The following is a 24,382-nucleotide window of genomic DNA, read 5'->3' on the forward strand; positions in this document are numbered from 1 at the left end:
AATTTCAGGGTAGGATATTTGATTTATTTATTAGAATGAACATGTAAAAAATAAATGTGCGTGTTAAACAGTACAGAAAAATGATTTCTAATGAAATATAGCAATTTTTACATTTTCGTATGTGAAACCAGGGGTTGTCTGGCAGTAGAGTTTTGCAAGCTTTAATTTGCTTGATATACTGAATTTAGAGGCTTTATTTCTGTTCGATTATTTTGTGTTTCCACTTATAACTGTTTAATTTGTGTCCTTTTTATTTCGTCCTTGTTGTTAGTATGAGTAATAATAATTATGAGTATTAAATACGAAGACCACTTCACGTTAATTTAGGATTATAACATTTGCAACTTATGCGTTGGGGGAGATCTAGCATGCATCCCGAATAAGCCGGAGGTCGGATCATGCCTTGTTCCTGCAAGTAATCTAATCTAGTCAGTGGTGTAAATGTTGCTGGGCAACATTCATTTGTGATCGTGGAATTCTAGCGTGCTCTCTCCTGCCGCCAAGTCACGGAATTGTTGAACCAGAAGTCATGATTGGGTCTACGCTTATGACTGGTGTCTGATGAATACTTGAGATGGAGAGGGAGAGATTTTGAAAAATACATTTGAAGTATTTGACAGCTGTCTTATGAATAAGCCTACCTCTGATCCAGGGGAGATTCAACTAGGCTTACTTTTCTTTTTCTTTTTCATCGGCGTCTAGTGAATACCATTGATGAGGAGGAAAAGGACACAATGATGAATACATTGTTTTTTTCTTTTTAATCCAAATAACACATTTGATTGGGAGGTTAATTTAGATGCAGCCCAGATTTAGTCGACTGCCCGTAAAGACTTGCTCGGAATACAGAAAAGAGAGTGTGAAATTGAATTTGCAAATGGAGGACAGTGTAGCGTATTAATACCTCGCTCGACTCTGAGATCAATAGTGTGAGGAATACTCCCTCTCTTGATCTCAGCGCCTCGGTAGCTCCATGATATTTTTTTTCCGCGATAAAATAAGCGCAAACCTGGCTCGGAATAAAGTTGTAATTGTTTGTGAATGACACTGTTTCGATATATATATATATATATATATATATATATATATTATATATATATATATATATATATATATATATGTATGTATGCCCATGCCCTCGGCCTCAATATCCGAGATAAGAAGGAGGCAAAGAAAAGAGGGAAGAGTCACAGTCAGTGGAAGACAGAAATAGGTACAGAGAGAAAAACAAGGTGGTGAAAAAGGTGGTAGGCCCCCCAAGCTAAAGCAAAGTAGTATGATGATGTGTATAATGAGCTGGGGACAAAGGAAGGATTAAAGAAGATGATCAAGCTATCAAAGGCTAGAAATAAGAGCACCAAAGATATAAACACATATCAAACAAATAAAGGATCAAGAGGGTGTAGTGCTTAGAAAGGAGGAAGACATTGTGAAGAGATGGAAAGAATAATATTTTGAACAGTGTTAAATGAAGAAAATAATAGACTAATAAGAGAGGATGGGCAAGTGAACATTGGCATGGTAATGAGGTTTTCTAGGCAAGAGGTACTAAATGCACTGAAGAAGATGAAGAATGGGAAGGCAACCGGACCAGACATGATCCCAGTGGAGGCATGGAAAGCATTAGGAGATGAAGGAGTGGATATACTGTACGATCTTATGATAAAGATCCTTGAACAGGAAAAGATACCAAATGAGTGGCGTGGGAGTATATTGATCCCAATTTTTAAAGGGAAAGGCGATGTCCAAGAGTGTGGTAATTATAGGGGCATTAAATTGATGTCCCACACTTTGAAGATACTGGAAAGGATGATAGATGCTAGACTGAGAGAAGAAGTACAAATAGGTAAAGAGCAGATGGGATTTATGAAGGGAAGGGGAACAACAGATGGTATATTTTGTCTGAGGCAAATAATGTGGAGAAATTCGAGGAAAGACAAAGGGACCTACATATGGTATTCATTGACCTTGAAAAGGCTTATGACCGAGTCCCGAGACAAGAGGTATGGAGGAGCCTGAGGGAGAAGATGGTTCCAGAGAAGTATGTGCGATTGATACAAGAGATGTACCGGAATGTATTTACCAGAGTGAGGAGCAGTGTTGGGGAGACAGAAGGTTTTGAGGTGAGAGTAGGATTACACCAGGGTCGGCTCTGAGCCCATTTATCTTTAACATAGTGATGGATGTTATAATAGAGGAAGTAAGGGAGACAGTACCATGGAACATATTGTATGCGGATGATATTGTTCTGTGTGCAGAGAGCAGGGAAGATCTGGAAGTGAAATTGGAAAGATGGAGACAAGTACTGGAGGACAGAGGAATGAGAATAAGTAGATCCAAGACAGAATATATGTGTACCACCACTGAGGGGGATGATAGAGAAAGTATTCAGCTTGGTGGAGAGCAAATAAGGAGAGTTGATAAGTTTAAGTATTTGGGATCTTTTGTTAACGCTGGAGGAAATATGGAAGAAGAAGTAAAACATCGGGTACAGGCAGGCTGGAACAACTGGAGAGCGGCCTCAGGAGTTCTTTGTGACAAAAGAGTGCCGCTTAGGTTAAAAGGAAAATTTCACAAGACGGTGGTAAGAACAGCAATGCTATATGGTACGGAAACAGCAAGCATGAGAAAAGCAGAGCAGAAGAAGATGGATGTGGCAGAAATGAGAATGCTTAGGTGGATGTCTGGGGTAAACAAGAGTGGATTGGATCAGAAATGACTACATAAGGGGGTCAACTAAGGTGGTGGAAGTATCAAAGAAAGTGCAGGAGGGGAGGCTGAGATGGTATGGACACCTGTTGAGGAGAGATGAGGACCACGCTGGGAGACATACTATGGGGGTGGAGGTGCAAGGAAGAAGAAAAAGAGGGAGACCAAGAAAGAGATGGAAGGACTGTGTGAGAGGAGACTTAAATGAGAAGGGAATTGATGAGGCAGAAGCACAAGATAGAAATAGATGGAAACGGCTCATCCGAAACGGCGACCCCATATAAAAATGGGAACAAGCTGGGAAGAAGAAGAAGATATATATATATATATATATATATATATATATATATTTTATATATATATATGTATGTATTTATATATATATATATATATATATATATAGATATATATATATATATATATATATATATGTATGTATTATATATATACGTATATATATATATATATATATATATATATATATATATATATATATATATATATATATATATATATATATATATATAGTGCGTGTAGGTATGTACTATATCTCCAGTACAGGTGACTTTGCAGAACCACTTTTTAAGTGACAAAATTATATAATTATAATAATATATTATATATATATATATTAGATAATATATATATTTTATTTTATAATATATATTTTATTTTATATATATATGAATAATTATATACATAATATAATTATAATATATATATATATAATATAATAATACCAGACATACATATATATATATATATATATATAATATATAATATAGTATATATAATATATATATATAGATATATAATATATATATATATAGAAATATATAATATATATATAATAATTATTATTATTATTTGTTATGGTCTGTGGGTATGTATTTATCTCCAGAATAGGTGACTTTGTAAAAACCATTTTTTAATGTGACATATAAATGCTAATGTAACTGGCAGTTAAATGAAGTACTCAATTTTAGCTATGGAGTGTTTTGAATGAACCAGGGGCCGCAAAAGCACACATTCAATAAACCAATGAAGATTTTTATTTTTATTTTTTTATCGTTGTGATGAAGTGTCTTCTTCAGACATTCTTGCATAGATATCTTTCGTATATCATTATAGCTGTACGGAAGGCTGTTAATCATGTTTTAAGACTGAGTATATTATTATTATTATTATTATTATTATTATTATTATTATTATTATTATTATTGAGAATTAAAAGCCACATTACTTAAAAAGGTTAAAAATGACAAGGAGAGACTTTCGGATATTGCTCCGTATCCCTCTTCAGTCCCACTCTTTATTATAGTCTTGTTACAGAGGTTCATTATTATTATTATTATTATTATTATTATTATTATTATTATTATTATTATTATTATTATTATTATTCAGAGGATGAACCCTATTCATGTGAAGCAAGCCCACGGTGGCCACTGACTTTTGAAATTCAAGCTTCCATAGAATGTGTGTTCATACAAAGTAATTTTCAGACCACACGTGGTTAGAACTGAACTGAAAGCGATGGTAGTGGTTAGGTATTCTTGTGTCTTCATCCAAAGTTCCTAAAATTGTATGGGGTATTCTATTTAATAACACTGATATCAGCTGCCACTAATTTTAATAAAATAAAAAAAATGACATGGATCCAAGAGAGATGTGTACAATTGCTTATGAATTAGACTTTTACTAAATCCTTTAAATTTTTAGAAGACGTAGAAATTCATCAGTAAATAATTTAGTATGAAACATGCAAATTTAACCGTTAATAGAGCATTTTGTAGGAAACTAGCAAATGTTAAGAAAATTTTTTTTACAGATCTATACTCTATTTTTTTCCATCTGTCCACCCGCCAGTGGTGTTTGGGTATGGTAACACTGCGTCCCGGGCTTTAGATAGTTACGGTATGTGTAAGTTTTAGGTAAATAAAAGGATATCTGGGCGTACATTTGCAACTGAAAAGTGTTTTAATAATTTACTGTATGTATTAGGGCTTGTGCCTTGTATGATAAGGCGCCCTATGAGGTAATGTTAGACTTGCGATAATCTATACGCTAAGTCGGTTGGTATTGCACTTCCATCTTCAATGGAGTGTCTGGGGTTTTGTAGATCACTTACGAAGTCGGTATTATCTTTACGACGATGTGTTAAACTCATGGTTCGGTGAGGTTCTTGTAGAAAAACACTAAGGTATAAAAATAGATAATTTCTTCTGAAGTTTTACATGCTGAAGATCAGATATGATTGTACAAGTCTTCTAATAACGATAGCTTGATCGCTTCTGCCAATGATGATGGCTAATCCTATTCCTCTACATGATAAAGCTTAGGTAAAGAGGTACAGGTCTTCTAATGTCGATAGCTAACTCTGTTCTGCCTGTCTACCATCTCTGTTACAAGTTATGAAGGAATAGACAGTAGTTCGAACATATGAACATACTTACAATGACATAGTTTCATACGAACACACAATCGAATGAGACACGCTACAGATCACGTAGGCGGTAGTTGTCTCAAGCAGGGAGCTGGGATGGAACTAAATTGTTTATAAACAATTGAATGACTACAGTGACGGCATGTCAACTTAGCCTACATACTTATTGTATACGTCATCTTTAGCGTCTCTAGTCTGATCACATTCCTGCAAGCAATCTGGTTGACCTCTTTAGTTTTAGACTTTTATATATATGGACTAACATTCCATATTTTTATTATGTAAACACTTACATTAGCTCGGTCAGCTACCAAAACCAACCACTGAATATTACTCAAACTTGACTTGCATTTGACTTATAGGAGTGTGATACAGACACTATGTGAATATATATATATATATATAAGTAAATAAAAATTCATGGTGTACATGAATTGATTCAAGTAATAAATATAAAACAATGATATTGGTAAATAATAGTGATCACGTGATATAATAAGATACAGTTTTTCACTTCATCTCATTAAGATACTTATGCTACAGAAAATACTAATGTACTCTGATAATTGCATAGAATGAAGATTAACATGATAAAAATCATATTTTACTGATAAAAAATACATATATGAATTGATAAAATTATTAATGTTTATGCTGATTGATTCGTTGATTTCTGATTCATTAATCAATATACTAACTCATATATAACTGCAGATATTGGTAAGATGAAAGGTAACAGATTGATTATAGGCTACCTGATTTGTTTATACATATGTATATGGATTCATATAATTATGATTAATATATGTGCACTTTAAATAGATTCCTATTTGCGTACACGCAAAGATAATATTTAGATTCTGTTATTTATGATCATTTATATAAGAGATTCCTATTGCGTACACGCAAAGATATATTTCGACTCTGTTATTTATGATCAATTATATTGCGTACACGCAAAGATATATTTAGATTCTGTTATTTATGATCAATTTATAGATATAGGATACATGATACTTTATATATATAGGATACATGACCGAGGTTATACTACTTCACTTTTAACTAGCGTTTCGAACAATTTTCTTTTTCGTCCATTCACAGTTCCAGACAACCACCTATAGCCAATTGAAACGGCCTTTTTCATGGTTAAAACAAGGGGAAAACAAAATTTGCTCTGGGCGGGTCCAACGTTCTATTTTTGCGCTCATACTTATTCTCTGCATCCTAAGCTACACGATTACGTTCGCGATGAATAAAAAAAACATCCCCAGCACGAGTCCTTCGCCAGCAAAGTAGAGTTGAATATCCTTCGGGTCGTAATGTCGGAAGTATGTCCCTTTTTGTAGTCGAATTCCGACAGCCGCTGGAGCGTTCCGCATGAAAACGAGATTAACGACGAGATACGGTGTCGGTCGAAGAAGTCCATGAAATTCCTTTCACATTGTAGGCGGTTGTTACTTGACTGTAGTCGTCCGCTGCGACGAACGATTTTTTGAAGTTGCTATGTGAAACTCTCGTACTGCAGGATACTGTAACCAGGTTCCATTAATCAGCCTGCAAGTGAAATTATACTTGTCACAAGGGCAAAGTAAATTCAAACGACATCCAAATACAGGGGAGGGAAGAGAGCCATTTAGACCAGAACTTAACCCACATGAATTCACTGATATTTTGGAATTCAGAAGAGTCCGCTGTACAAACTTTTTTATCCATGGCATAACAATGACGTGAAACCTATCCAGGTCTATGATGACTTGTAAAAAATATCCATAATTAATAAAAAAATAGATAGATATCAATACGAATCTCAAAGAAAATTCGATATTACTGGTAGTAAGTTACTAGACAAAAGAAGTGGAAAATGGAGCTATTTGTAAGATTGCCAGGCAGCATAAGAGTCAAAGAGAATATTAATCATGATTCTAGTGCCCTAACAAAAGTTTCATATTCAATTTTCTCGTGCGCATCCTCTGAGGTTAATTTTTTTAAAAACTTTATTAATAGGTAGGAGATGCAACGAAAAAAAAACCCACTATGTAACTAGTTTCTAAATAAACTTTGGGTTTTTCAAGAAAATGTGACATTTTTTCCATGAATGTTTTACTTGAATTGTAATAGGCTAATGTTGCAAGTAAATAATCAATATATACATATCTTGTACTCTAAATGTCTATGAGGTTCAGAAAAAAAATTAATTCATTTTGTTGTTATAGAAATTCTATTTGCTTATTTTGTTCATTAATTTTAAAAGATTGCAAGTCCTTCACTAATTGCATACACACACGGATAAGAATATGTTATGTGGCCTGTCATGTGACCTATGAACCACATGTGAAGTTCATGAACTAAGCATTCCTTTCTCCAGTCAATCTGCTTTGCAAGCGCGAGATGAAGCCTGTGTAAGCAGATTATTGAGGTTAAAAGGAACAAATGCTGATACGGCAATGATGACGTCGTCACTTGGCAGGAGATTGCTCTCAGCCAGCTAAGAGTTACGTTACTTGCTGTAGAGATACGACTTTTAGGATAAATTTTTTGTTTTTTTAATACTCGACCCACATGAGAAAAATGTTCTGAAAAAAAACAGTACTAAAATTGAACAATATATTAGTTTCATGTGGAAAACTGCATGATTGTAATTATGTTAAAATTAAATATTCCTTATTCAAACTAATGAAAAAAGGTTTCCATACAAATTCTATATATATTATTAGCCCTGTATAAGATTCATATAGGATTATTCCATAGATAACATTTTCACTTCTAGACTTCCTGACTTTAAAATCTCTTTTATTTTATTTTTTTAGTTATTTTATTTATTATTAGTTTTATTTATTTATTTATTTATTTAATTTTTTTTTTTTCATTGACTACGAATATAAATCACCGGGACAGACAATATGTCAGTAGGTTTTGATATGCGTTTGAACTTTTAGCTTATTTGTCATTACTAAAGCGTTAAGTTAGAGTTCAAATCTTTCGCATATATATTTGGATATTTAATGGTTACGTTTTGCTTATTTATTTTATCGTGATTCCTTTTTTATTATAATTTGTAACCCTTCCGACTTCTTACGGAGTGTATTATATTGAACTCCACTTGTATCCATATTTATTTTATTTTTTTTATTTATTATTTATTTATATATTTTTTATATATATTGATAAAATTAATGGTTGGCTTGAATATGTGGAAAAAGTGTTCTAGCGGCGTACCGTATAAGGCTACTGCGGCATCAATTCTATAGATACAAGATATAAATGATAAAGGTATTTAAAACCGCGAGAACCGCTATAATCCGGTCGGATCTCCAATATCACGAGTTGTAACTCGTAAGACATTGACACTTCCTATTTAATTATCCGTTATTCTACCAAACCGATTGACTCTGGGTGATAAAATATTATTGGTTTTCTTAATGGAAAGGAATTCACACAACGTGTTAAGGAGATTATTATTGATTTACACCACCCGAGTCAGATTATATCATGTTTGAATTTCCATGTTTACTGATTTAGCACTCATAATATTCGTAACGCACTCAATTGCGGTTTGTTTGTTTTTAGTGCGATTTAATTCTATATAACGTGTCAAGGAACTATTAACACTAAGAAGTGTTTATTCCCTCTGTCAGACTCGTAATTCTGTTAATAATTCTAAGTATATTCTTTCAAGGATTGATTTGGCACAGGATAGGCCCCTAAACTGACAGGTGTCTTAGTGTATCCCTTGTTTCCATGACACGTGTTACAATTGAGTTATGTGGGCGTTTTTATATCTGTAAGCATTGTAGGCCAGTTAAAACAGTGATTTGGCTTTCTGTGACATAGGAGGGAAACCCTGGATGACGGAATGCAACAGTTTATGACGATTGAGGTATGAAAAAGATTATTACTACTACCGGGGTCGTTAGTCATCTGCTGTGATCTTAGGGTTTTCCTCGTCACAGACCTACATATACTATTACATTTGATTACATTATTCTGATACACATACTTTAAATGTACTTTTGCTTTAGGGTTTCTGCTCAAAAGTGTTTATTGTTTTTGCCTAGCCACTGACCCTGTTTCGTTCGAAGAGTTTATTATTTTGCTTATTGCTGCTGACTCTTGCTTTGTTCAGTTTGTAACAGTTCTGCGCTCCGACCCAGATATTCAATGCTCGCGATCTCTTGGGTTGGAATTTGGAATTTTCTTGTTTAGATACGGTTTTAACAATAGGTACGGATGTTTTCTATATCTTTTAGTCCAATTAATGGTTCTTTGCTGTATGGTGCGGGATTGCGGGATAATGCGTTCAGCTATGATATTTGCTTTCCCAGGTAGATATCTTATCTTGGCTCCATAGACCTGAATGATCATTTGTCACCGAGTTCCTTTTGGACTGTGATTAAAGCCTTTGAAAAAACTCGGTAAAGGACTCATGTTCAGTAAGGACTTTATCAGGATAGCCATAGATTATGAACTTAAAATATACTAGTGAGTTAAAGATACCTAGCCCTTCCTTGCCTATTACTGTATATTTACTTTCAGAGGGCTTTAGTTTACGTGAATAAAAAGCTATAGGGAAGAACTGTTTATCATAGTTACTGAAGTAGTATCCCTCTTACCCCTTGGTCTGAGGCGTCTGTTGCAATAAAAAAAATTCCTTATTTAAATCAGGGATTTTTAAGTTAGGTAAGCTGCATTATTCCGCTTTTAAGATATCGAACGCCTGTTGATGCTTTTTAGACCATAATCAATCTACGCTCTTCTTCGTAAGATCTGTTAAAGGAGCTGTCAAGATTGAAGAGTTACATATTTGCATACGATTGTAATACCCACTACAGCGCAAAAGTGCTGTATCCCCTTTTACGTTAATAAGTACCGGAAAGTTATGAATAGCCGACACCTTACCATGGGACTACTTTTAAGACCTTGACCAGACACATAAAACCTAGATAAACATGTTCTGGTTTTAAAAAACTCACATTTAGATATTTTACTCTGAGATTATTTGTCTTTGTCTATGTAGCACTAGCTCTACTTTATGTGATGTACTTCTAAGTATTAGAAAAGATTACAAGGATCATCCATATAGGCATGTAGGTTATCGCCTAAAAATCTCCAAACACTATATTGTAATTGGGGCGCAACGTAAGCCGGAGGCATACGTAAAAATTGATAATGTCCCCTGAGTGTGCTGAAAACGGTGTATGAGGTACAATCAATTAGGTAATGGTATCTTGGTAAAAGCATTTAAGTAAGTCCAAGTTGGTGAAAAAAAAATTTATTCTAACCTAACAGAGATAAGATGTCGTCGGTACATCGCACTGGAAACTATCGGGAGTCGTTTCCTTGTTTAAGCGACAGAATCTGCGCAGATACGGCCAAGTCCGATCTTTTATGGCATGACGTTTGAGGGAAAAAAATTATATGGGCTATTTGATTTCCTAATGACTCCTATTACTAACATTTTTCAACTTCGTCATTTATCTCTATTTTAAAATTTCATTGAGAATCTATACGAAGGTACGTAAATAGCTTTATGTTTGGTTCCTTAGACCGTGTTTTTGTTTTCAATGACATTACCGTTTTTCTCCCAGAGATCACTCGCTAGTGGAGAAACTTCCTGGTATTCAGGTAGAAGATAAAAAAAAAAATTCTGCTGAATCACCTCTGCTTGAATGACTTTACGGATATTACTTTAGATAGATTATCAGAGAGATTCATCCACGACTGGTTGGGCGTGATTAAAAATTAGCAACAATAAAAAATGCGATATTTATAACTTCCGTATCCACGATATGTATACTTTTAGGCTTTGTTCGCGGAAATCGTTATATTTCAGAGTGTCGGGAAGGATTAAAATTTCATTTCCCAGCAAAGTCTTTTTACACGCACTAAGACATTCGCGGGTGCATGCTTCTCGAGATTTTGCGTGCAAAGTACGACTGCGGTTGTGGAGAATTCTGTTGGGTCATTTGAACAATGTTACGATTTATGAGACAAATGTATAGTTCCTTTATATAAGTTATTATTTGATTAACTGTCTCATTTTTGTTCAAACGGATTTTAATATGTTTGAAGGTTTATAGGATTTTCCTTTGATAAACACGCCTTATTTGCAGGATGTAAGATAATATTTTGTATACCCCTAGATGGATCTTACAATTACACTACATACAGATCAACGTTTTTTTTTATAACTATAGAGGTATCTGTAAGCGCTCGCTTATCCGGACTTCTCATTAGGGAAGTTCGAACAACAGACAGTGAGTCCGTAAATACAGGATCTTACGTTTACTAAAGAAATAAAAACAAGATATTCTAATTTTTTACGGGGCGCGTACAGGTTGGGCTTAATCCACCATTAATTTATTTAAACTTTAATGTATTAAAATTAAAACGAAAACCTGCTCTGATTACTTTATACGGTCGTGTGTTTCATAGGAAAAATCCTTTTTAATTCAAAAAGAGATATTGGCATGTAATGTATGAACCAACATCGCTTTTCCCCACTCTGCTAGAGTCGCTTATTGTGTGGAATTTGCTTCGCTTTGAAAACTCGGCAGATTTAACTAACCTTGACCGCTTGACTAGGTGACACAGTCACCGGGTTTGCTTGTTAGATTCTGAACGGGTCTACTGTTTCTATTTCTTTTTGTAATAATTAGGATCCTTCTCTTTATTACCATCGCAACGTATTGTGTGTTTTTAGCATTATGTTGCTGGTTACGTATAAAGCAGTGAATGACGAACTATTAGGAACTGAGCGATTACTAATAAGACAAGTTATCACTACTGCATACAATATTAACTGTTTGTACTTCATTCTTTGCTAAAATTTGAAATAGTGAGGGATCCTGGTCAGCGCATTTAGCCTGATGATTTTACAGACATGTTATTCCTTGCAATCCAGCCATATTTTTAAAGTTAAGTTGAGTCATTGAGGTTCGATATTTTATATAACTCAAAAAACTCAAGGCTAAAACTGCGATCGGGACTTGCAAAGGAGCATTTATTGTCATGACCCGAAATAGTGTTACCTCTAATTTATATAGATTTGTACGGGTGTTCCACTTGTTTTTGTGTGTTTTTTAATCACTACGGTGCTTAACGACCCTATCCATGCATCTGTATAAATACAGACGTCCACTGCGTAAACGCATATTCACTGTTTAATATGATTTGTAACGTAAGGGATTAATAATCACCCAAAATGATAAATTAACATAGTATATGATTATGATATTTCAGTAGAACTTCTGGAAACAGACACTCAAAGATAAAAACTCGCAGTAGCGAAATCTCAATGATATAGATAATTTCTGTAAAAAAGTAAGATTAAGAATGTCTCGTAACTTCAGCCACAGGAATAACGAAATTCGACCTGCAAAGGAAACACTCAAAGTTACTCCAAATGAATAAAAAATTGTACTTAGCTTGCTTTTGTGGGAAGTCACGGTGTTCCGATAACGACACACGGCCTTGGTCCTCCTTCTCTATTTAGCGGACGACCTGGTTTGGCTTCAGTTTCCCCCGTGCGCGTTGTTTCGATGATTCGAGCCCTTGAAAATCCGATGCTGCAGACGCGTTCGGTTTTGTTTCTTGCAGTGCCGGAAACGCTCACTAACGATGTTTTCTTGAATGATTCTAATGAGAGACGAAGCTTCCGTTGCCGTAGGAAAAGGACAGTCATTTTGTTTCTTGAAGTTATTCACTAACGATGATACTAAGTTGCTTGACGAATCTTGTTGTTTTCTGAAGTCGCTCACTAATGATGATACTAGGTTGCTTGAAGAATCTGCTGCTTTCGTCGTCGTTGACTTCATGATTTATTATTCCGTTTTTTCTTCGTAGGACGTTTGTAGAGTTCTTCTGGTCCGCTGGCCACCAAATATTAGGGCTTGTGCCTTGTATGATAAGGCGCCCTATGAGGTAATGTTAGACTTGCGATAATCTATACGCTAAGTCGGTTTGGTATTGCACTTCCATCTTCAATGGAGTTGTCTGGGGTTTGTAGATCACTTACGAAGTCGGTATTATCTTTACGACGAGTTGTAAAACTCATGGTTCGGTGAGGTTCTTGTAGAAAACACTAAGTATAAAAATAGATATAATTTATTCTGAAGTTTTACATGCTGAAGATCAGATATGATTGTACAAGTCTTCTAATAACGATAGCTTGATCGCTTCTGCCAATGATGATGGCTAATCCTATTCCTCTACTGATAAAGCTTAGGTAAAGAGGTACAGGTCTTCTAATGTCGATAGCTAACTCTGTTCTGCCTGTCTACCATCTCTGTTACAAGTTATGAAGGAATAGACAGTAGTTTCGAACATATGAACATACTTACAATGACATAGTTTCATACGAACACACAATCGAATGAGACACACAAAACACAACAACACGATACGATCACGTAGGCGGTAGTTGTCTCAAGCAGGGAGCTTGGACTAATGTTTATAAACAATTGAATGACTACAGTGACGGCATGTCAACTTAGCCTACATACTTATTGTATACGTCATCTTTAGCGTCTCTAGTCTGGATCACATTCCTGCAAGCAATCTGGTTGACCTCTTTAGTTTTAGACTTTTATATATATGGACTAACATTCCATATTTTTATTATGTAAACACTTACATATGCGAACTACACTGTTAATATTCGAAATAGGATATTGTTATTATTGTTGAATGTAAGTTGAATGTAACTATCTAAAGCCCGGGACGCAGTGTTACCATACGCAAACACCACAGGCGGATGGACAGATGGAAAAAAACAGAGTATAGTTGAAAGCCAATAACTTGAACAAGAAAACAGACAACCTTACTAAACTATCTTTGGGACTTTAACGGGAAACCATTATAGTCCTTAACACAATAATATATCAGAGAACCAAATTCACTACCAAATAGTTTGGCACAAAACAAAAATATTTAAAATGATGAGATGAATATCACAGAAAATGGGCAACAATTTAGGCACCAAACCAGCAAACTGTGTGAGAATTTTATTTTGTCTCTGGATTTACTTTGTGCGATTGGTATTGATTATTGTTCTTAGAACTGACACTTCATCATCTAAATGCCTGTCATTATAACATTTTGCAAGAATAAATTAGAAGCTTTCCACAAACTACGTATTTAAGAAATCGTCTATAAGATTTTACTGCTATCTTTGTTTACCGAAGGCTTTAATTTTTCTCGTTCATATATCAAATAAAATTGAACCTATAAAGTAACATGAAGATGTAATGCATTATTTTAAAGCATCTTTTTTCTGAAATGCTTTTATTCTCTAATACCAAACAATACATAAGTTTTGTGGCAAACATTCCGCTTCAGAGACTTGTACTTTACAGATGCGTAGGTTTCATTGCATCTGTTTAGCCTGCGTCCTTTCATTGCACCTGTTCACCCTGTATTAGCTGCACCCTATGCAGAATACAATGGTATTCTTGCATCTACTAAGCCTCGATGATCTGCACTTCGCAGACCGAGAGTGCAGCACTGGCCGCTAATGTCTGGAAAGAGAGGTACCTTCCTTCCATGGGTTTGGTGGACTTGAAAGTGAGGACAGTGCCGGCAGGAGGTGTGGCACCCACGTGGGTGCCAAATATTGGATTCTGGCTGATGGTGGGCGAATTTCCAAAGCGTATCTCGACGTTATCGAAGTTAATGCTGTCTTCCCTGGGTTTAACGATGACGGTTGAGACGAGATACGTTTTCTGGACGTCAGCCTTCCAGTAAGGATTAGCCATAACACCCGTGATGCTGCATGAATCGTATACGTAGCAGAAATATCCATTGGTGGCCTGAGATTCAGCGTGATTCACCGAATAGAACGTCGGCATCGTAACCACTGCTCGAGGTGCCAGGTTCTTAGAATAAAACCACGACGTGTAACATGAGGTAAAGCCGAAGGAATCCTGGGCAGCGCCAATGTATTCGCCGGTCACCCAGGTCTTGAAGAGGGTGCATTCATCGCCTGTGTTGAAATAGAAGTGAAAATATAAGGTTTAATTTTTGAGAGTTTCACAACCTTGACATGTCATATGTCAACACTAGATTTACAGGCTGTCCCAGGAGGAATAGAACCCGTACAGGCATAATGCTAACTTAATTTAATAATCGGTAGATCATTCTTGGCGCACCCTCCTTTTTCTTAATGTTTAACAAAAAAAAAAAAAAAAAAAAAATTCTTTATAAATTAGAGTCAAATGATTTTGAGACAACACAGATTCTTTTTATTAAACAGTGGGCTAAATGACATAAAGTTACAAAGTACATTTTGCCAGTTTATATTTTGATGCTAACTGGAGGAAATAAGGTATATCAACTTTATAGTGAAACAAGACTAGCTAAGAAAATGCAATAAGGAAGTGTTGAAGTAATAAATAAATAACGATGATTAATCCACAAGTATAAAACTACATTAGATAAGAAATAAGATGAGAAAAATTAAGGTAAAGAGGATTGTCGCATATGAATGATAATGATAACAGTAACGAACATTTGCATCTAAGCACTGACTTTTTTTTTTTAAAGTGTCGGACCCAATGGCCACGGGGCTTAGTGGTCATCCATTGTAGCACTACCCAAAACCGAAGTAATTTTAATGCTATTGATTGGAAGGTCGGCAGATAAACGACCATGTCACTACCATTTTTAGTTTACTCGGGGAGTAAACCTACAAACTACTATGTTGTTGTTGTTGTTGTTCTTTCGGAGGGGTAGGAAAGCCTAAAAAGGTCTGAAAAAGGTGTTTTGCGTCGAGTTAAAGATACAGGAATTTTAGGATAGGATATTTAAGATTTATTTGTTAGTCTGAAAATAAAAAAAATAAACAATGTGCATGTTAAAGAGTACAGAAAAATTATTTCTAATTATATTTTTCATATGTATTTTGATTTTCGTTGGTGAAACAAGGATCTATTTGACCATAGATTTTAGCAAGTTTCAATTTACGTTAAGTTAAGAATATGAGTTTACAACTTATGCGTGAGGGAAAATCTTGACACGTCCAGACTAAGCAGGAGGTCGGATCACGCCTCTTTTTTTTTTTTTTTTATTGAAATATCGGCCAAACCTAAGATGGTTCCATTTCTCTGATTATAGCAGCATTGGAGCGAACATAGTTACTGTTTTTATTACCGTTATCATTCAACGTGCTCTTAAATTCGTCTGGAACACGGATGAACTGTGCAAGATTCTAAAGAACAGAATCCCTTTATATAAATAATATAATCATAAAAGAATAATCTAACTTAACCTACCTTTGATGCAGAACAGACGGCAGTTTACGTTCCGTAAGCGAGAAATTGGCGCATCTAATATCTTTGCGGGGAGCAGAGTTCAGTGGGATTTGGTTTGGAGAAGACAGTTATTCATGCCAGATGGAAGCTGCTGATGACCTGTGAGGAAAATATCTTTTATAGTAACTTCACTGATGATTCAAACAGTATTGAAAAGTGCTTTCAGATGTGCACTTAACCGGTTTCAAATTGGTTGTCTTATGAAAATGTTCACGAGAATTTGGTGTGGTGCGTTACATTTTGTAAGGTGGAACTTTCTACAATAAAATTTCCATAAATTTATTTTTCGCCTCCAAACTACGAATCAATGGAATCGCGACAGACTGAGGCTTTTGGTAGAGACGGCTCTCTATTATTTTAGAAATTGTTAAATTGTTTTTAAAGATTTCTGGAAACCTTGCAATCTGCTTGTTTTGCTGAATACTGCAACGGAAAGTAATGCCTTTTCATGTGTGTCTTAATTTTTGTTCCTTTGATTGTAAATGAAAAGAAATGTTAGAAATGATCAGGGGTCTATTCCTGTTTACTCGTCATGGCTCGGATCAGGATTTGAAATTGTACTACTATTACCATAGAAAAATAACTTCTCAGAGGTTAATCATCAGTACAGATTAGACAGACGAAGTGAAAAATTTTCTTCCAAAGTACATGGATAAGTAAGTGATCTACAAGATATTAAGGTCACCTGCTAGAGAGGACAGGAGAATATGCAGACAGGTAACAAATGCATTATCTACATCTCACCTTTAGGTATGCCTTCGTATCTGATGCTCCATCACTAAAATGCTTTGCAGACATCAGTAAGAAGCAGGCCATGAGAATGATGAGCATCTCCTTGTGCTTTCTGAAAGCAAAACAGTCTGGAAGTTAGTCTCAATATGCTGATGTGTGATGAATGTCCGCGCACCTCCGTAACGAAGTAAATTAAAAAAAAGGAAAAAAAAAAGTCAACTTATTTTACATAGTATAAGGTGAAAATTACATGTCGCTTTAAAAATATGCGTCCTATGATTTAAAGACCTTTAAGCTATCACGACATTCGTCACATAGTATGTCACTACAACCACGGCGAGCCTTAATGGGCCCAAAGGCCACTATTTAGACTCCTATTTTTTTTTCTTTGCAACGGTTCGTCTGTCCTTTCCATGATCCGACAGTCTATATATATATATATATATATATATATATATATAATATATATATATATATAATATATATAGTATATATATATATATATATATATATAGATATATATATAATATATATATATATAGATATATATATTATATATATATATATACATACATATATATATATATATATATATACATATATATATAATATATAATATATATATATATATATATCGGACATAACGTTGCGATGAATAGATTAAAAATATTTTCTTTTATTTCCCTTTGTATTTACACGGGTATTTTTCTTATTCAGGGATGTGCTGACGCACATGGAACAACAAACACACACACAGACACACACAGAAAAGAAAGGCATATGTTCGAGAATAGGAACTGGCTCTTGTACACATGCCCTCAAAGAGAGAGATAACAATAAAACACCCACAAAGAACGAGAAATAGGTAGAGGGATCTAGTTAAGAAAAGAAAAATGTCAATATCATGACTTCTTTCAGTTATGTCGTGACATGATTCCATGGGGTGAAAAATCAGTCGGCAATTGCCACTTTGAATGCTTCTGTCTAGAGATCACCGGTTCAAGTAGGATCAAAAGGTATGTCATAAATCAAACACATCTAAGGACTGCTCATAACTTAAAACACTTCTAAGGTCACATGAGAGGTCAGGCATTTCTAAGGAAATTTTATGTCCTGAAGTAGTGAAAGCATATCTGTGTTAACAATTGGTGAAATGTTTGCAGAGTATCTTTTTTTTTTTTTTTTTGAACCCAGAAACTTGATTGTAACTGTGGGACAATTTAGCAAAACGGAGAAATGTTATTATTATTGTATGAAGCATATTTCTTTCAAGTAAAACATATCCCCATTGAAAATGTACTTAATTTTTTTTCTTTTAATGTTATGCGTTGAAGCTTACCCCTGTTAAGGCTTATCTTCCCAACTGATTCTAGAAAACTGAATCATTTTTTGCTTCGTAGGATAGACTAAGAAAAACAGAAACAGTTCCGACTATAATTAAAATGGTCTGCAAAGAAATCATGTGAATCAGAATATTTCACATCCGATGGAGTATGATGTGCACATCAAATGATTCTAGATCGAGGTCTCTCTCTCTTCTCTCTCTATCTCTCTCTCTCATCTCTCTCTCTCTCTCTCTCTCTCTCTCTCTCTCTTTTTTATATATGTTATATATATACAACACACACACACATATATATATATATATATATATATATATATATATATAATATATATATGTGTGGTGTGTGTGTGTGTGTGTGTGTGTGGGGTGTGGGTTTTGTTTGTGTGTGGGGCAGAGCATACGATATACATATATTTGTGTGTATGCAACTTAACACAGTTTATTTTGCTGATAGAGCGACCCAACAGCCTACTAAGTTCAGATTCGATTGGACCGCTATTGTTATGCTTACATGGGAATCAAAAGTCGAGTTTTCCATTCCCTTGCATGCATACTCTTCTATTTGTAAAGAAAATAAACAGTCGGACTGATCCTTTAGAGACAACACTTAATTCTTTTTGTGGCCATTGCGTGCAGAACAGTTGTAGTTGTAGCCATTTCATCGAATTTAGCCAGCAATAAAATTGTTTTTACTCTGAATACAAAAACTACATTCCCATGTTTGAAATTCTTTCGGATATCAAGCCACAGCACATATTGAGTGTTATTCTATACAAACTATTGCTAAGTTTCACCTGTATGTTACTCCTTAGTCAGTTTGATCAATACACCTTTTCTTAATTGTGACGCCAAATATAATACACAATCAATCAAACCTTTTCTTAAAGCACAGTTACTCAGTGAAGGGTCCTTGAAAGTCTATTGAAATTTCGTAGATTTTTTTCTTGCGTGCTGTGTGAATGCTATGTTTATCGTTCATCACTCGATTTTTTCTTGTGTTCTGTGTGAATGCTTATAATTACCATACATCAGTCATGCTTTTCTTGATGTGCCCCGAGTCACCTTTCAAAAAGAATGACGTATCACAAGACTTATTTTGCGTCTCCCGTTTAAGAAAAAAAAAAAAGTTCTTAGAGTATGTGGTTCTTAACTATATGAGTATTTTACCGCGCGGAGTCTAAAGACCACACACGGGTATAGTAGAGTTCATAAGCTGGGTTTATCATGAGCCCTTCTTTGGCTGGGGTTGGGGGTTTTGGGGGGGGGGGGGGGGGTTTTTGGGGGGGGGGGGGGGGGGGGGTGAGTCAGTGTTCCCAAAATGGGGGATGTTCCTTTCTCTGCGGAGGTCATTGGTTGAGAATGATAAGAGAATTGAAAGATAATTCTTTGTATTAAACTGCGCAACACTCACAGTAGCGAAGAGGCAATTGTTGAACTCGGAATATGGCGGTCATGACACTGGCCTCACCAGTGGTAGGGTTGGGTTCAAACTCTGGGCGATATGGAATTATTCAGGCACATTTTATGAAAATGGCCGTGAGTCTGTTGGCATGTGTTGTGAAATATGTTGCCTTATGATGGATAAACTGTTAGGGTTCGTTTGTATGGGGATTATAGAATCAGAACTGGCCGAACCGGGAAAAAACTTGTACCCAAATAATTCCTTCTCCAATGTGTTCTGATAGGTCCCTAGTATCACCAAAAATACCCAGAACTTTTAGGGGGGGGGGGGGGGGGGTGTGCAAAAATCGCCCGAAATTGTTTTCTTTTCTTTTTTTCATTTTCGCGTTATAATCCTAAATTAGTATTTTATCAAAAACATTATTATATACAAAATTGTATTAGATTAAACTAACTTTCTATTGATATATAATGATGTAGTATACTTTGTGGTATAAGTATAGCACCTCTGATTCGACAAAAGTTGATGTTAAAATCCTGAAATCCTGAAAATGCCTTTTTCCCCCAAACATTTTGTCTTTCAATTTTTTTAATGGGCATTTTCTAAAAACAGCTTCGCTGCACTATTAGTATATAACGTTGTCTCCATAAATGGCCAGTATAATTGTGTATAATGATGTATATTTTACTCAATTTGTGAAGGTGGTAGTGCGCGGTTTTCAAAATGCTCCCAATGAAGTTCTGTAAATGCGCTACTTTCACGTTTGATATAAGAGATAAATCATAAAGTTTTCCACTTTTTAAATAACAGTTGATATGAATAAAATGGTAGTCATTTTGACCATAGCGAATTCTTATGTTAGAAATCGTCTCACTTGCTATGACCAGACCTGACCTGGCCGTAACATTTTTTTCAAACGTTTAAAAATTAAAAATGCATGTTGAAGAAAAACTATTTTTTTTTCTTCATATTTGAATAAATTGAATATGCAGTGGTTTAAACCAATGTATTTTAAACCTGATTAGTAAGCTATGTATTATATATCTGGTGAAATTCGGAAGAAGGTTACATAAGAAACTGAAAATGCACGATTTTGCACCTATGCTGAAAGCGACTAGTGTTTCAGAGTTTCATATGTAACCAACTTCACCAGACATATAATATGTAGCCTACTAGAAAATCGGCACCATGTACGTTGTCTACATCATTGCGTTTACAATATATTCATCTACGGAGAAAATAGTGGTTTTTCGTCAAAATGTATTTTTAATTTTTAAGCGTTTGATAAAAATGTTACGTCCGCGTCAGGTCGGGCCATAGAAAATGAGACGATTTCAAATCTAAGAATTCGCTACGGTCAAAATGACTAGCATCTTATTCATATCGATTGATATTTCGAGTGCGGAAAACTTTATGATTTATCTCTTATATCAAACGTGAAAGTAGCGCACTTGTGGAACTTCATTGGAAACATTTTCACAACCGCGCAGTACCACCTTTACAAATTGTGTAAAATATACATCATTATACTCTATTATACAGACGATTTTTAGGGACAATGTTATATAATAATAGTGCAGCGAAACTGTTTTTCGAAAATGCCCATTAAGAAAGTTGAAAGGCAAAATTTTTTCGGGAAAAAAAGGCATTTTCAGGATTTTAACACCAACCTTTGTCGAACCATAGGTGCCATACTAATACTACAAAGTATACCTCATTATATATCATTAGAAAGGTAATTAAATAACGCGAAAATGTAAAGAAAATCCCGATATTGGGGGTTTTTGCCCCTTAAGAGTTTTGCTATGGGCCCCGAACGTTATGTTTTACTTTTAGGAGTAATACTAGGGACCTATCAGAACACATTGGTGAAGGAATTATCTGGTTACAAATTTTTTCCCGGTTCGACCCTTAGATTCCCTTCCTAGTCATCAGGGTAAAAGGGAGCATGATGTCATCAATAACCCTCCCGAAATAATTTAAGAAAACTTGTGTTAAATGCTAAGGAAGGAGCCACCTCCATTAGAGAAAAAAAATTATAAGGAATATACTATATATATATATATATATATATATATTTATATATATATATATATATATATATATATATATATATATATATATATATATATAGTATTATATATATAGTATATATATATATATATATATCCATATATATATATATAATATATATATATATATATATATATTTGTGTGTGTCTGTGTGTGTACATGTTTCACTTGGAATCATGCATGATTTCCTAGACAATATTTTTCAACCAAGGCATAAAGCTAAACATGAGGATCCATTTTAAACATCGCTTCAGTCTTTTTTCTGTCTAACTAAACTTCTGCTGTAGCCGCCAACCAAAATAGCATTATTCGTGACCCAAAGCCATCGTATGCCGTATTTTTCTTTGTAGCGTTTTTCAGAATCTTATGAAATTAGCTTCATGATCTATCTCTTCCTGCGATGTTGATCAACAATTCTTTTCTTTGTTTTTATCACGTCGTGCCTAGAAAGTGTCGGTTTCCCATCTCGTGGAACCGAATAAAAATAAATATAGAATTAAACCTCAAGTTCCTACCTAGATGTCCTTCCAACGACTCAGTCTCTGTCCTACTCCCTCCGTCTTCCTCGAGAGTACCTCCACAACTTCCCCTCTCTTGATCACCGAACGTCATCGAGTGATTCGCTCTCTCAGATTTGTCAGTGGTTTTTTTTTGAGTAAACAAATCGATGAGCGAGAGTCCCGTTAATCGACGTGAAAGACGAATGAGGACAGTCATTGGTATGCGCGCACCATCTTTCTTATTTAATAGCTAGTCAATCGAGACCACAGCCCCTTCATGTTTTATGTATCAGTTTCATCGCCACACAGACCTGTGGGCCCGTAGGGTTGTAGTGCCGCGAGGGGCACTGTAAGCATTACTAAATGTTCTTTGCAGGTGCCTAGCTATAACCCCTTTCAGTCCTTTTACTGTACCTCCATTCATATTCTCTCTCTAACAATGATTCGATGGTGCAATTGCGAGGTTTTCCTCCTGTTACACCTTTTAAACCTACTTACTCGCAATTTCTTTTACAGCGCTGAATGACGTCATAGGTCCCGGTGCTTGGCCTACAGTGTACTTACACTCCACGCATATGACGCGCTCCGAAACAGGTCGCACCTCTTCAGTGAATAACTTGAATAACTTTCGGTTATAATAAGGAAGGAAGCATTGTCCCCCTTGCAGGTCGTTCTGATTAAGCAGAACGAACTTGCTACTGAAGGTAGCTTGTTCAAGAGGATGGGTCATTTCCTTCATGGACGACCAACCTGGTCTTGTGTGCTGACGGCGTCTTTCCTTTCTTGGCGGCAACGCATCCAAGTACTGACTGTACTACATTACATTGTTAAGTTCACTACATACTTACAAATGTTTGTGGAAATATCGTGCGGGGGGTGGGTGGCAGGGGGTAAGTGGGCGCGTCGCGTCTCCTCTCCTGTTTACCCGGTGAAGACTAACAAGAGCCACTTAGAATATTATTATCAAAGATATATATATATATATATATATATATATATATATATATATATATATATATATCGAACTACAAATGTCCTTTAAATAATTCTAATTCTCTCTACCTCGGAATTAATATATTTTCATATATGTTTAACCGAGGGGGAATATTATTAAGCGATAATAGGATGGGCGATCGCCAGGCTCGAACCAGCGAACTCTTAATCCCAGGACTGGCAGAGAAGCCTAAAACCACTACGCCACCGCAAGAGATATAAGTTCATGCCGCCTCCTAACTGAAATACCTGTCGCGCGCAGGTAGCGTAGTAGTGCTTTTGCCCGCACGTAGTCATTATATCAGTCATATCACATTACCGTGATTCTATACAAATATATATATATATATATATATATATATATATATATATATATTATATATCGAACTACAAATGTCCTTTAATATCTAATTCTCTCTACCTCGGAATTAATATATTTTCATATATGTTTAACCGAGGGGGAATTTTATTAAGCGATAATAGGATGGGCGATTGCCAGGCTCGAACCAGCGAACTCTCAATCCCAGGACTGGCAGTGAAGCCTAAAACCACTATCGCTTAATAAAATTCCCCCTCGGTTAAACATATATGAAAATATATTAATTCCGAGGTAGAGAGAATTAGATATTAAAGGACATTTGTAGTTCGATATTTGTATATGAATCACGGTAATGCGATATGACTGATATATATATATATATTTATATATATATATTATTGCTTTTGCGTGGTTCCTAGTTGGACGAGTGGTTTTCGCGCTCGGCCACCAATCTGGTGGTCCGAAGTTCGATTCTCGGTTCTGCTGCCAACGCGGATTCATAGGAATTTATTTCTGGTGATAGAAATTCATTTCACGATATAATGTGGTTCGGA

The 24,382-nt window shown here is 35.3% G+C and overlaps 1 protein-coding gene across 1 annotated transcript; it reads right to left on the reverse strand.

The window, feature by feature from the left end:
• Positions 1-14,616: 14,616 nt before the first annotated feature.
• LOC135197234 (pentraxin fusion protein-like) lies at positions 14,617-22,628 on the reverse strand. The gene is made up of 2 exons (XM_064224325.1): positions 22,532-22,628; positions 14,617-15,137 (listed from the first exon to the last, which is right to left on the reverse strand). The coding sequence occupies exons 1-2, from the start codon at positions 22,626-22,628 to the stop codon at positions 14,617-14,619; spliced, it is 618 nt and encodes a 205-aa protein (XP_064080395.1).
• Between the last annotated feature and the right edge of the window lie 1,754 nt (positions 22,629-24,382).

The sequence above is a fragment of the Macrobrachium nipponense genome, chromosome 23 (genome assembly GCF_015104395.2).
Source record: "Macrobrachium nipponense isolate FS-2020 chromosome 23, ASM1510439v2, whole genome shotgun sequence".
In the NCBI taxonomy this organism is placed as follows: domain Eukaryota; kingdom Metazoa; phylum Arthropoda; class Malacostraca; order Decapoda; family Palaemonidae; genus Macrobrachium; species Macrobrachium nipponense.

Bases quoted from the DNA above. Each gene is read 5' to 3' on its own strand.
- LOC135197234 (XM_064224325.1), bottom strand. From the start codon at position 22,628: ATGACGTTCGGTGATCAAGAGAGGGGAAGTTGTGGAGGTACTCTCGAG. The intron at 15,138-22,531 runs GTAGGAACTTGA...ATTTCAACACAG, and splicing joins GTCGTTGGAAGGACATCTAG to GCGATGAATGCACCCTCTTC.